Below are 12,070 nucleotides of genomic sequence, written 5' to 3'. Positions count from 1 at the left end.
AGAAACTGTTCTGTTTCTGTTAAGCTCAAACCCGAGACCCCAGAGAGACTCCCAGAGACCAAGACCAATGTAACAGGCAAAAAGAGTCGTTTATTGCAAGCCTCAAGCTTGGTCCTCTGCGCACTCCGCAACCGGTGATGCTAAGAGGCCCCGAGCACAAAATCAGCACAGCTTTTATAGTATTGAACAAATATGTTTAGGGGATTTCCACACAAGCCACATGATTGGCTGATATTTACAGAAGTAGTTTTGTCAGTGTCCTATTTGGCCCATGTACTGAGGTTTGATTTTTTTTTTTTAATTGTGAAAATACTGTACAGAGGGGTTACAATTACATGGGCATGTACTGAGGTTTGAATGCGGCCTGACCATACTACCTTTTTTGGAAACTTTTATGTTTTTCGGCTATTTCTCAGTCCTTGTCTAATTGGTGGTTACTAAGGGTATAATTGCAGTTTCAATTGCAATTAGTTTAGTCCTTCATTTCTTTTTTTTTTTTTTTTTTAATAAATGAATATAGCAAGACTAAAAGTCAAAGCTACTAAGGCTTAACTACAACGGCAAAATATTAGCTCACACCTACACCAAAGTGTATGTTTCCTGCATGGTTTATCTCCCCAGTCATTGTCCACAGACTCTGGGAAGCTATAGGAATATGCAAGCTCAGACACAAAAGCCTGGCTTCATATCTGGCATTGTGGAAAGGGACTATACATCATTGGGCAGAGCCCTATGCTCCCCTAGGCCACGAGGACAGAGCTCGGGGAGAGTGACCTCCCGGGGTGTCCATGTTGGTATAGTCCTGCATTTCTTTGTTTTTTTTTTTTTTTTTTTGGGGGGGGGGTCTGGTCATGGGGCCTAAACTCTGGGCCTGGGTGCTGTCCCTCAGCTCTTCAGCTTAAGGCTAGCACTCTACCACTTGAGCCACAGTGCCACTTCCGGCTCTTTTTCTTTTTGCTTATGTGGTGCTTAGGAATCGAACCCAGGGCCTCATGCATGCAAGGCAAGCACTCTACCACTGAGTCACCTTCCCAGCCCACTTGTACCAATTCTTAAAAGACAGAATGAGACAAGACCAAAACAGAAACACAAAAAATACAAGAGTTTGCTGGGAGATCAACACTGGATCTTCTTCCTTCCTCAGCACCTCAAAAACCTGTCAGTAACCTTGAGTGCCTGATTGAGGGGGTCTTGCCCACGTCTGCTCCCCTCCCCCAACAGTTCCAACTGGATAGATCCCCAGAAAGCAAAGATAAACAGAAACTTACTCTGGAGGTATCCTAAGTGACTAAAAAAAAAAATTGTTGGCCTGTTGGGCATCGACAAGCTGGCGCTTGGAGCTGCAGAAAGACCACAGGGCCCTGGACCCTTTCAGGAAGCACCTCCTCTGTGGGGGTTTCTGTCCTTTGGCAGTCAGCTCATCAAGGCTGCTAGCCAGTGGCTTCAAGGAGCCCAAGTGCCCTCTTGGCACTGGGATCTAGTTGGTGCCTTCAAAATGTCATTTGGAATTTGATCAGCAAGATACAGAGATGCCACAATTTGAGAGGTCACATCTGGAGTCTAATGGAAAGTCAGTCAGTGACCACAGGTGGACTCTTGTCACAAAGACCTGCAGCTCAGAATGTCTCTTACACAAAGCTTTTAAAGGCAAAAAATGTGTTGGGGTGGAGACCAAGTCTTCACAAAAGTGTAATATATAAAACAAAGCAACTAGATAAGGATACCAATTTCTAAAAAAATGTTAGACATAGGAAGAGTAAACTAGATGTGGATACTTAATCCTAACAGAGTAAACTATCCAGGGGAACAATGAGGGGCATTCAGGACCCCAATTATCTAGAGGAAGCAATTGCAACCCAAAGAATGTCCTCTATTTCCTCTAGAGTTCTCAGAAAGTCCTCATCTTCCATTAACTTCTATCAAGATGCCAAGATGCTGTTACTTAGATCTAGCATCCGTATTTCACTACTAGTTGAGCCACAACTTCTGGCTTTTTGGTGGTTAATTGGAGAGTCTCACAGACGTTCCTGGGTGGACTTTGAACCACCATCCTCAAATCTCAGCCTTCTGAATCACTAGGATTATATATGTGAGCTACCAGCAACGCCTCCCTCCCCTCTCCCCCGCACTTTTTTTGTCGGTGGTGGGGCTTGAACTCTGGGCCAGGGCGCAGTCCGTGATCTTTTTGTTTTGCCCAAGGCTAGTGCTCTGCCACTTTGAGCTACAGTTCCTCTGCGGGTTTTTAAGTGGTTAATTAGAGATAAGAGTCAGGCGACTTCTCCGCGGGCTGCCTTTGAACCGCCATCCTCAATCTCCCGAGTACCTGGGATTACAAGCACGAACCACGGGCACCCGGCCTCACTAATTTTTAAATATCCATTACATGACAAGGTAAAACTGGGTATGTTGACTGGAATAAAACATTATTGATGTGCCTCACATCTGTTCTGTTTCCACCGGGCAAGCCTGCTCTGTATCCACGCCTGCACCTTTCCCAGTTCGCGGGGACTCTGCGGGCTGAAAGAACAAGGCGCCCAAAGACTAGCTGACACACATGCCTTGACCAATTCAGGCTACGAGTGTTGTCTTCTGGTCTTTTTCAACCAGCTCCTATACAATTCGTTGTTTCAGTGACTTTAGAAAAAACAACAGCCCCTTCGCTCGCGCTCCCGCGCAGAGTCGCGCCCTCACACAAGGTTGTCCCGCGTCGCGGTCCGTCCACGCCCAGGGCGCTCTGGCGTGCGCGGTGTTCCGGTTCCGGGAGACAGCCATGGCGTTCCTGTGTCAGCGTGACAGCTACGCCCGGGAGGTGCGGCCGGTGGCGGGCGGGAGGGGGGGTTCGGGGAAGAAGAGCCCCGGGGCGGGAAGGTGGGCCACGGTGAGGGTGCAGGGCCCGGGCCGGGGCTCATTTTCTTGCCCCTCTGTGGCTAGCTCACCACCGCCGTGGTCTCCTGCCGCCCCGCGGAGCTGCAGCGCGAGGGCCGCGATGGCGAGAAAGAAGTTCTCAGCGGTTTCCAGGTGGTGCTGGAAGACACGCTGCTTTTCCCCGAAGGCGGGGGACAGGTACCAGCCTGCTGCCCTCCCAAGAACCCCACCTTCCTTTGTGCTCACAGAAAACGCTCTGCTGTGCCTGCCTGCCTGAGCCCGAGGAATCCAGACTGCTGGCACTCGCTTCACGTCCGTGTTCTTTCAGTGCTTACAAATCTTTATTCTTGATTCGACTCGTGCTGTGTGAGCTGAGCCCAGGCTCTAAAGAGGAAGGGTGAACAAGATTGATTGTGTGTGTGTGTGTTTGTGTGTGTATTGAACCCAGGGCCTTGTACATCCTAAGTAAGCACTCTATCACTGTCACATCACTAAGCACTTTTCTCCTGTTTTTTTTTTTTTCCCTCCAGTCCTGGGCCTTGAACTCGGGGCCTGGGCACTGTACTTGAGCCTCTCTGTGCTCAAGGGTAGCACTCTACCACTTGAGCCACAGTGCTACTTTTCTGTGTATGTGGTACTGAGGAATCGAACCTAGAGCTTCATGCATGCTAGGCAAGCACTCTACCCCTAAACCACATTCCCAGCCTTGTTTGTAGTTTTCTAAAAAATTTTTATTGCTATACTTAAATGCCTGTTTTAATCACAGAAGAACAAAATATATAGATGTTCAAAGTAAAAAGGAATCCTGTCACAAAGAAAAGTAGATATTTCGTTTGGCATTGCCTCTTCTTTTTCTCTTAGGGAGCTCAAATTCTGGATGTGTCTCACATAGTCTTTCCCTAGAGGAGCTTTGTATCTAAGAGGTTGGGTGAGCCCTGCCTCCTGCTGATAACTTACTTCTCCTAGCCTGATGACCGCGGCACAATCAATGGCATCTCTGTGCTGAGAGTGACCCGCCGGGGGGCCCAGGCTGATCATTTTACACAGACATCTCTGGCCCCTGGGAGCCAGGTCCAGGTCCAGGTGGACTGGGAGCGGAGATTTGACCACATGCAGCAACATTCAGGTATGTGGGGCAGGACAAACAAGAGGCACAGTTGCTGTGTATCAGTACTAGTGCTCACATCTGTAAGCCTAGCTACTCAGGAGGCTGAGATCTGAAGATCACAGTTCAAAGTCAGCCTGTATAGGAAAGTATGAGGCTCTCCCACTGATTTTTGTTCCCCTGTAGTTTGTTTTGCACACAGCAATCCATCAGAATAACCTTATTTGGCCTGGTGCTGGTGGCTCATACCTGTAATCCTAGCTACTCAGGAGGCTGAGATTTGAGGATCATGGTTCCAAGCCAGCCCGGGCAGGAAAGTCCCTGAGACTCTTATCTCCAATAAAACCACTAGAAAACTGGAAGTGGTGCTGTGGCTCAAGTGGTAGAGCTCTAGCCGTGAGCTGAAGAGCTGAGGGACAGCACCCAAGCCCAGAGTTTAAGCCCCACGACTGACAAAAACAAAACAAAACAAAACAAAAAAAACTTTGTTTGTCATCATGGGAGTATGTGGCTGGACTTTTCATTTTCCTCTCTTTTTGCTTAGGGCAACATCTCATCACAGCAGTTGCTGACCATCTCTTTGGGATGAAGACAACATCATGGTAAGCAGGAGGTACAAGGTATGATCTAGCATTCTGCATTACCAGCTCTGTTCCTAGTAATGGGTCTAGAATATAAGGATCATACCCATACTCTTAAGTGGTTGTGTTCAAAATTGGCTGTCTTCTTGACCTCGTGTTTCTTTGGGGGAACACAGGATGAGAGAAGAGACATTGGCCTTTGCTTGGAAAGAACATGGAGGGCTGGAGGTATGGCTCAAGTGGTAGAGTGCCAGTAGAACAATCAAGTCTAGTGAAGCTGAGGCTCTGAGTTCAAATCGTAGGTACCTTTTGGAGTCTTTAACTCCTGTTTCCTTCATGGGGAGCAGGAAATATTTCTCTTTCTCTCCCTCCCCCATTTTCCCCTACTTTAACCCTGTTATACTAAAATTAATCCTTACAAAAACTGGGAAGAATAATAATGATGCTTTAAAAAACAACAACAAAAACACTAAGATGAAATTTGGAACCAAGGAGGTCAGTGCTGGCCTCACTACTCACCACATGGCAATCCCCAATGAGTGGGATTGTTGTAAGGATTAAATAAAATAATTTATATAAGCTTTTGTTTTTTAGTGTTGTTTTTTGGAGACTCCATTTGTAGACTAGCCTAGGCCGACCTCCCTCAATATCCTCTTTCATCAGCCTCCTGAGTGGTAAGATTATGAGTGTGCACCACCACACCTGGCTATATGAATAATCTTTTTGTGGTATTAGGAATTAAACCCTAGGCCTTGTGCAGGTTATGCAAGCACTCTACCACTGAGCTACATCCCAGCCCCTATGTGAACATTCTTTATAAACTTTCTTATCTGGGCTGGAAAGGTGGCTCAGTGGTAGAGCACTTGCCTTGCATGCATGAGGCCCTGGGTTCGATTCCTCAGCACCACATAAGCAAAAAGAAAAAAGCCGGAAGTGGGGCTGTGGCTCAAGTGGTAGAGCGCTAGCCTTGAGCTGAAGAGATGAGGGACAGTGCCCAGGCCCAGAGTTCAGGCCCCACAACCGGACCCAAAAACAAAAACAAAAAAAACTCTCTTACCTTTATAATATTCAGCATGCTGTGGCCACTCACCTCTTTATGGCAGGGAGCTAGGGAGGCTCCGGAGTGTGATTGAGCTGGACAGCCCCTCTGTGACTGCAGAGCAAGTAGCTGCCATTGAGCAGAGTGTCAATGAGAAGATCAGAGATCGGCTGCCTGTGAGTGTAAGAGAACTGAGCCTGGATGATCCTGAGGTGGAGCAGGTGAGGGGAAAGCTGGGGTTGGCTTTTGCAGAATGACTCTCTTAAGGGCTCCTCATCAAAATTCTGAGAGCCCTTCTTCTTCCTTCCTGCTATTCCAGGTAAGGGGCCGGGGTTTGCCAGATGATCATGCTGGGCCCATTCGAGTTGTTACCATTGAGGGTGTTGATTCCAACATGTGCTGTGGGACCCATGTCCGCAATCTCAGTGACCTTCAGGTAAGTGGGGAGTTGTTGAGTGGTTGAAGGGAATGGAGCAGGGGGCACAACAGGGCTGGGTGTAGTAAACCAGTCCTACGTGGAATCTCTCCTTCATTGTTGCTGTGAGGGTATAGGATTCATTCTAGTTTATTCATGTGTGTTAACCTCCTTTGTGTAGGTCATTAAAATTCTGGGCACTGAAAAGGGAAAGAAGAACAAAACCAACTTGGTATTTCTGGCTGGGAATCGGGTGCTAAAATGGATGGAAAGAAGTCACGGAACTGAAAAGGCACTGACCGCTCTACTTAAGTAAGCCCCCTTCAGTTGTCCCCTTTTCCTGGATACTGAGGCTGAGCTTGTTTACTTGTGATGTAGATAGAATAATCTCTTACCTCAGGGAGGAGGAATAATAGCAATCATAAGTAATCAAAATGCTTTGGACTGTAAACCAGGCCCACACAAAGTGGTTAATACCTTTGTATCCTCTCTGCCAGTTGCTGAAGGGCCTCCTTAGAACTGCCCAGGTCCACATTCCAAGGAGGGCATCACTGAGTTATGCCCTAACACTGGAAGCATTGGGCAATGGGTCTCCATTGATCTTTGTCTTACAGGTGTGGAGCAGAGGATCATGTGGATGCAGTGAAAAAGCTCCAGAACTCCACCAAGCTCCTGCAAAAGGTGATTCATTCTGAAGATAGGGGAGAGAGCCTGGGACCTATAGTAGGTTCTCCAGACTCTACCCTCACTTTAGGTCAGAAGTATGGCTTTGTTTGTAGAGGTTAGGGGAAAATGAAGTGGTGAGAAGTGGGGCTCTCTCTTATCCTTTCCACCTTTTTACTCAGATTTCACTTCCATTTTAGAATAATTTGAATCTGCTCAGAGACCTGGCTGTACACATTGCCCACAGCCTCCAGAGTAGCCTGGATTGTGGACGTGTGGTCACACTTCACAGGTGAGAAGCCAGCTACTGTAGAGGTGGGCAGGGAAACTGCATGGGGCTTGGATTCTAGCCTCTCCACTCTGCCGAGCCTTGTAGGAGGTGGGTTGCTAGAACATATGGTGTTCCAGGCTGAAGAGACCCTAAGAAATGTGTTACCTAGATTCCCTGGCTTTGATAGTACCATCTTCACAAGATGTAACAAGTAACCTTGTGACTTTCATTAGCATCTTCCCTTACCTCCTTTTTTTTTTTTTTTTGGTCGGTTGTAGGACTTGAACTGTGGGCCTGGGCACTGTCCAGTGCTCTACCACTTGAGTTACAGTGCCTCTTCCAGCTTTTTCTGTTTATGTGGTGCTGAGGAATTGAACCCAGGGCCTCATGCATGCTAGGCAAGCACTCTACCACTGAGCCACCTTCCCAGCCCCTCCCTTGCTTCTTTCACCATCCAATACACATTTTCTTCTCCTGATGAGTCCCACTGAAGGGAGATGGAAATCCCTTGTTTATAAACTGCTGAGGTAGAGAAGGGTGTCTTGCTGCTCTTCCATCATCAGCATCGCTTTGCTAAGGGGTGTGGGACTTAGCCCAAGTAGAAAGTAGTGAGGCCTGCCACTCATCTTCCTGTCTCCCAATGAGGAACCAGGCCTCCTGCCCTGTCACAGCTACCACTCCACTCTGGATCTCAGATCTGTGTCCTTGGTTGTAGGAAGGAGGGCGATTCTGAGTTCATGAATATCATTGCCAACGAGATTGGGTCAAAGGTAAGAGGAACATGAGATTCTCCATGCTCCAGGGAGAGACCTGGGGAGCAGAGCTTTCAGAGGGGCACTGGCTTAGCTGAAGCCACTGCACATTAGCACATGCAGAACAGGGAGCACAAACTCATTCAGTACTGTTTTCCTAGCACCAGCAAGGAGCTGAGCGCTGAGGTATTGAATTTGATCTTTCGGAGGCTGTGCCATTTGTCAGCTTCCCAGGTTGTTTTATTAGAGCTGAAGCTCCTCAAAGCCACTTAGATTTGTATGTGATTAGGACCTAGTATTAGAAATTCAGGGGTGGAGCCAGGTATGGTGGAACATGCTTGTAAGCCCAGGAGGATCAGCAAAGTAAGAGGAACAAGAATTCAAGACCAAGCTGGTTTTGAGCAGCTCACTACCTGTAATCCTAGCTACTTAGAAGGCTGGATCTGAAGATCAAGGTTCAAAGCCAACCTGGGCAGACAAATCTAAGAGACTCCAGCAAAAAGCTAGAAGAGGAGGTATAGTTAAGGTGGTAGAGCATCAGCCTTGAATGGAAAAAACAATAGGACAAGAGAAGAAGCTACAAAACTAACACATACAGCAAGATCTTATCCTAGCTAGTCAAGAGATAGAGGGTTGTGGTTCAAGGACAGCATGTGCAAAAAGTTTTCAAGCCCCCATTTCAGCTACTAAAAAGTTGATTGAGCTAATTGCCAGGTTTGCAGATGGTTAAGACTGAGATCACAGTTCCAGGCTAAAAAAAATATTCACAAGACCCCATCACAATAGCAAAAGTTAGATGTGGTGTTGCTCACCTGTCATCCCAGCTATGGAAGGAAACCTAAATAGGAAGATCATAGCATAGACCAGCACCCCAGGAAGGCGAGGAAGAAGAATCAAGACCCTGCCAAAAATACAGCAAAAAGGGCTGGGAGGTGTGGTCAAGAAGTCTAGTGGTAGACTTCAAGTTTTGAAGTCTCTGACTTCAAAAACCAGTAACATAAAACAACATCAGGAAAAGAAAAAGGAAGCAAGAAAGGCAGGGATTGGAAAGGCCCATTGAAGATCCTGTCTATCTGCTGCTGCCTCTGGCTTCACTTGTCTTCAGTCTTGATAGTCGGTAAGCTTAGAGGTTTCTGTGGCTCTCTTGCATTATTCCAAACCCACTTAGGTTTGGCACTGTATATTTTTTTTTTTCATAATTTTGTGTAGACAGTGATTGTAGCTCATGTTGTAGTATGGGAGTCATGTGTGTGTCAGTGTGGATAATTTGGAGCACATATTACCTGAATAGCTGAGCTTAGGGAAGTCTGATAGATGGGAGCCAGGCAGCAGGCAAGGGGAAGCATAGTGGTGTAGGTAATGGCGGTGTGGGGTGCGTGATAGGTTTGAAAGGATGGCAGGAGTCAGGCCATGACAGTTATTTTATACTTGGCCATGGTCAGATCAAAGTGGAGGGGCGGGGCCATAGCCATCAGCAATACCACTCATGGTTTAGGGGAGACAACTGTTCATGAGACTGAAAAAAAGTACAGCTTTAGGGGAGTTGACCCATGAGGTACTCACATTGTCCTATCTCCTAGGAGACCCTCCTGTTCTTAACTGTGGGAGATGAGAAAGCTGCTGGACTCTTTTTACTGGCAGGGCCGGCTGAGGCTGTGGAAACCCTGGGGCCAAGGTAAAGCTCATAGACTGCCCTACAAGTGGGAAAGTCAGGTAGCTACTAATTTATTAATGCAGTCTGGTTAAAAGCTCAAAGGAGGGCTGGGATGTAGCTCAGTGGCAAAGCACTTGCCTAGCAAGTGCAATGCTCTGGGTTTAACCCCCAGTACCAAAAAAAGAAAAGACACAAAAAAAATACAGTTAAAAGTTGAAAGGAGGGGCTGGGAAGGTGGCTCAGTGGTGGAGCGCTTACCTTGCATGTCTGAGGCCCTGGGTTCAATTCCTCAGCACCACATAAGCAAAAAAGAAAAAAGCCGGAAGTGGCGCTGTGGCTCAAGTGGTAGAGCACTAACCTTGAGCTGAAGAGCTGAGGGACAGCGCCCAGGCCCAGAGTTCAGGCCCCACAACCAGACCCAAAAAAAAAAAAAGTTGAAAGGATCTGGCCTCTGGTGGCTAATGCCTATAATCCTAGCTATTCAGGAGGCTGAGATCTGAGGATCATAGTTCAAAGCCAGGCCTGGCAGGAAAGGCCCTGAGACCCTGATCTCCATTTAACCACCAGAAGTCTGTGACTAGCCTTTAGCAAAAGAGCTCAGGAACAGCACCCAGGCCTTAGTTCAAGCCCAATGACCAACAACAACAAAAATTAGTTGGTACATTTTAACATTAGATCTTTTTACAAAGTTCTGGCTTTTCTAAAAGGGGACAGAGGGGATGCGAAGGAGAGAGGGAGATGGGGAGGCGCCTGAGTACTGGTAAGCCTGAGTTTACATTCCTCTGTGGTAGTGGCTGTGAGAGCTGAGTGGCTACCGTCCTCAGGTAGGACACAACTCCAGCTTGTACTGTCCCTACTTTTCTTGCCCCTTAGCCCAGGTATACATGCAAGATGCTAAGGGTCTACTATGATTTTTTTTTTTCTGGTCCTGGGGCTTGAATTCCAGACCAGGTCGCTGTCCCTGAGCCTCTCTGTGCTCAAAGTGAGCACTCTACCCCTTGAGCCACTTCCAGTTTTTTTCTGGTGGTTTATTGGAGATAAGTCTCACAGACTTTAGATCTTGGCCTCCTGAGTAGCTAGGATTACAGGCATGAGCCACCAGAGCCCTGCAGCATTTAAAGTTTTTTTGAAAAACTTATTTTTTTGGTCAGTTGTGGGGCTTTGAACTCTGGGCCTGGGCACTGTCCCTGAGTTCTTCAGCTCAAGGCTAGTGCTCTACTACTTGAGCCTCAGTGCCATTTCTGGTTTTCAGGTGGTTAATTGGAGATAAGCGTCTCACAGACTTTCCTTCTCAGGCTGGCTTTGAACTGCAATCCTCAGATCTCAGCCTTCTGAGTAGCTAGGATTACACGTATGAGCCACTGGTGCCCGGCTGGTTGTGTAAATACTTTTAAGGACTCCAGAAGCCACCTGCCTATCTCCTCCTTCCTCCAGATTCCAGGAAAGGCTCAGGGCTGCTGCTGCTTTTCATAGATTTTCCCTCACAAACATCGCCCTGACTGTCTCTGATCCCCAGGGTGGCCGAGGTCTTGGAAGGCAAAGGAGCCGGGAAGAAAGGCCGCTTCCAGGGAAAGGCCACCAAGATGAGCCGGCGGGCAGAGGCACAGGCGCTTCTGCAGGACTATGTCAGCACACAGAGTGCCGAAGAGTGAGGATCAGCATGGTTGCCCTATCTACAGGAATTTCTCAGACAGTAGCTACTGCCTACATTAATGGTGTAACTCTCTCACACAGTGTGTGATTAGTTTCTATTTGTGAATAAAGTTTTCCAATTTGACCCCTATTAGACATAATTTACAGAGTAAGCATTGTGTTGATTAAATGTGCCGATATAGACTGGGAATGTAGCTTAGTGGTAGAGTGCTTGCCCAGCATGCAAGCCCTCAATACCACATAAATAGAAAAAGCTGGAAGTGGCGCTGTGGCTCAAGTGGTAGAATGCTAGCCTTGAGCACAGAGAGGCACAAGGACAGTGCCCAGGCCCTGAGTTCAAGCTCCAGGACCGGCAAAAACAAAAAAAAGTACTGATATATTTAAGCCCAGATGAAACCTTGCCTTTTTTTTTTTTTTTTTGTATTGGTACTAGGGCTTGAACTCAGGGCCTCATACTCTCACTTGATTTTTTGGTCATGGCTGGTATTCTAACCTACCACTTGAGCTATGCTCTGAAACCTTTCATTTTGTGCCAGTCCTAGGGTTTGTATTAAAAAAAAAAGAAAAGAAAAGAAACAGATGAGTTCTAGGAGCTCTCCAGTTCTCAGATCTTCACTGTAAGATATACTGACTCCCATTTACCTTGAGGACTCTTTACTTTCTTCTTCTGATGCTCTGTGGGAATAAATCTATTTGGGAAGAAAACACAATCATGATTATCCACCAATATTACTACTTCAACTGTTCATTTATGTCTTCTCTGCCCAGGAGGTATCTTTTTTGACTCCAAGGATTCTATCCTACTAATAGATCCTGTTCTCTTCCATAGTACCTAGCTGAGGGTCTTGTCTGAAGCTAGAACATAACACATGGTATTCAGTATTTTATATAATATCCAACAGAAAATTCCCCATGGTATCTCCTAACACAGTAAAAGAAATGCCCTTAAGAGATCACAATCTTTACTAGAGACCAAAACAACACTATTGTTATCAAAGACAAGATTACTACCTTTATTACAATTATACTATCACGAATGAGGCACACCTATTGAAGAGTCCCAACTAATGTA

At 46.8% G+C, this 12,070-nt stretch overlaps 1 protein-coding gene and 1 non-coding gene across 2 annotated transcripts; one reads left to right on the top strand and one right to left on the bottom strand.

The window, feature by feature from the left end:
* Positions 1 to 591: 591 nt before the first annotated feature.
* Positions 592 to 795, bottom strand: LOC122103630. The gene has a single exon (XR_006146804.1). It is a non-coding gene; the product is annotated as a small nucleolar RNA SNORA73 family (small nucleolar RNA).
* A 1,942-nt stretch (positions 796 to 2,737) lies between these two features.
* LOC122103175 (alanyl-tRNA editing protein Aarsd1) lies at positions 2,738 to 11,138 on the top strand. Its single transcript, XM_042673617.1, has 12 exons — positions 2,738 to 2,809; positions 2,932 to 3,063; positions 3,832 to 3,991; positions 4,515 to 4,572; positions 5,655 to 5,811; positions 5,910 to 6,026; positions 6,187 to 6,317; positions 6,620 to 6,686; positions 6,869 to 6,960; positions 7,655 to 7,709; positions 9,272 to 9,366; positions 10,862 to 11,138. Exons 1-12 carry the CDS (start codon positions 2,771 to 2,773, stop codon positions 10,995 to 10,997), a joined length of 1,239 nt encoding a protein of 412 aa, XP_042529551.1. The 5' UTR covers positions 2,738 to 2,770; the 3' UTR covers positions 10,998 to 11,138.
* Positions 11,139 to 12,070: the final 932 nt, after the last annotated feature.

This window comes from Dipodomys spectabilis, unplaced genomic scaffold, assembly GCF_019054845.1.
Source record: "Dipodomys spectabilis isolate Male_0828 unplaced genomic scaffold, ASM1905484v1 ptg000018l, whole genome shotgun sequence".
Lineage (NCBI taxonomy): Eukaryota > Metazoa > Chordata > Mammalia > Rodentia > Heteromyidae > Dipodomys > Dipodomys spectabilis.
This window is presented reverse-complemented; position numbering and strand designations above follow the sequence as displayed.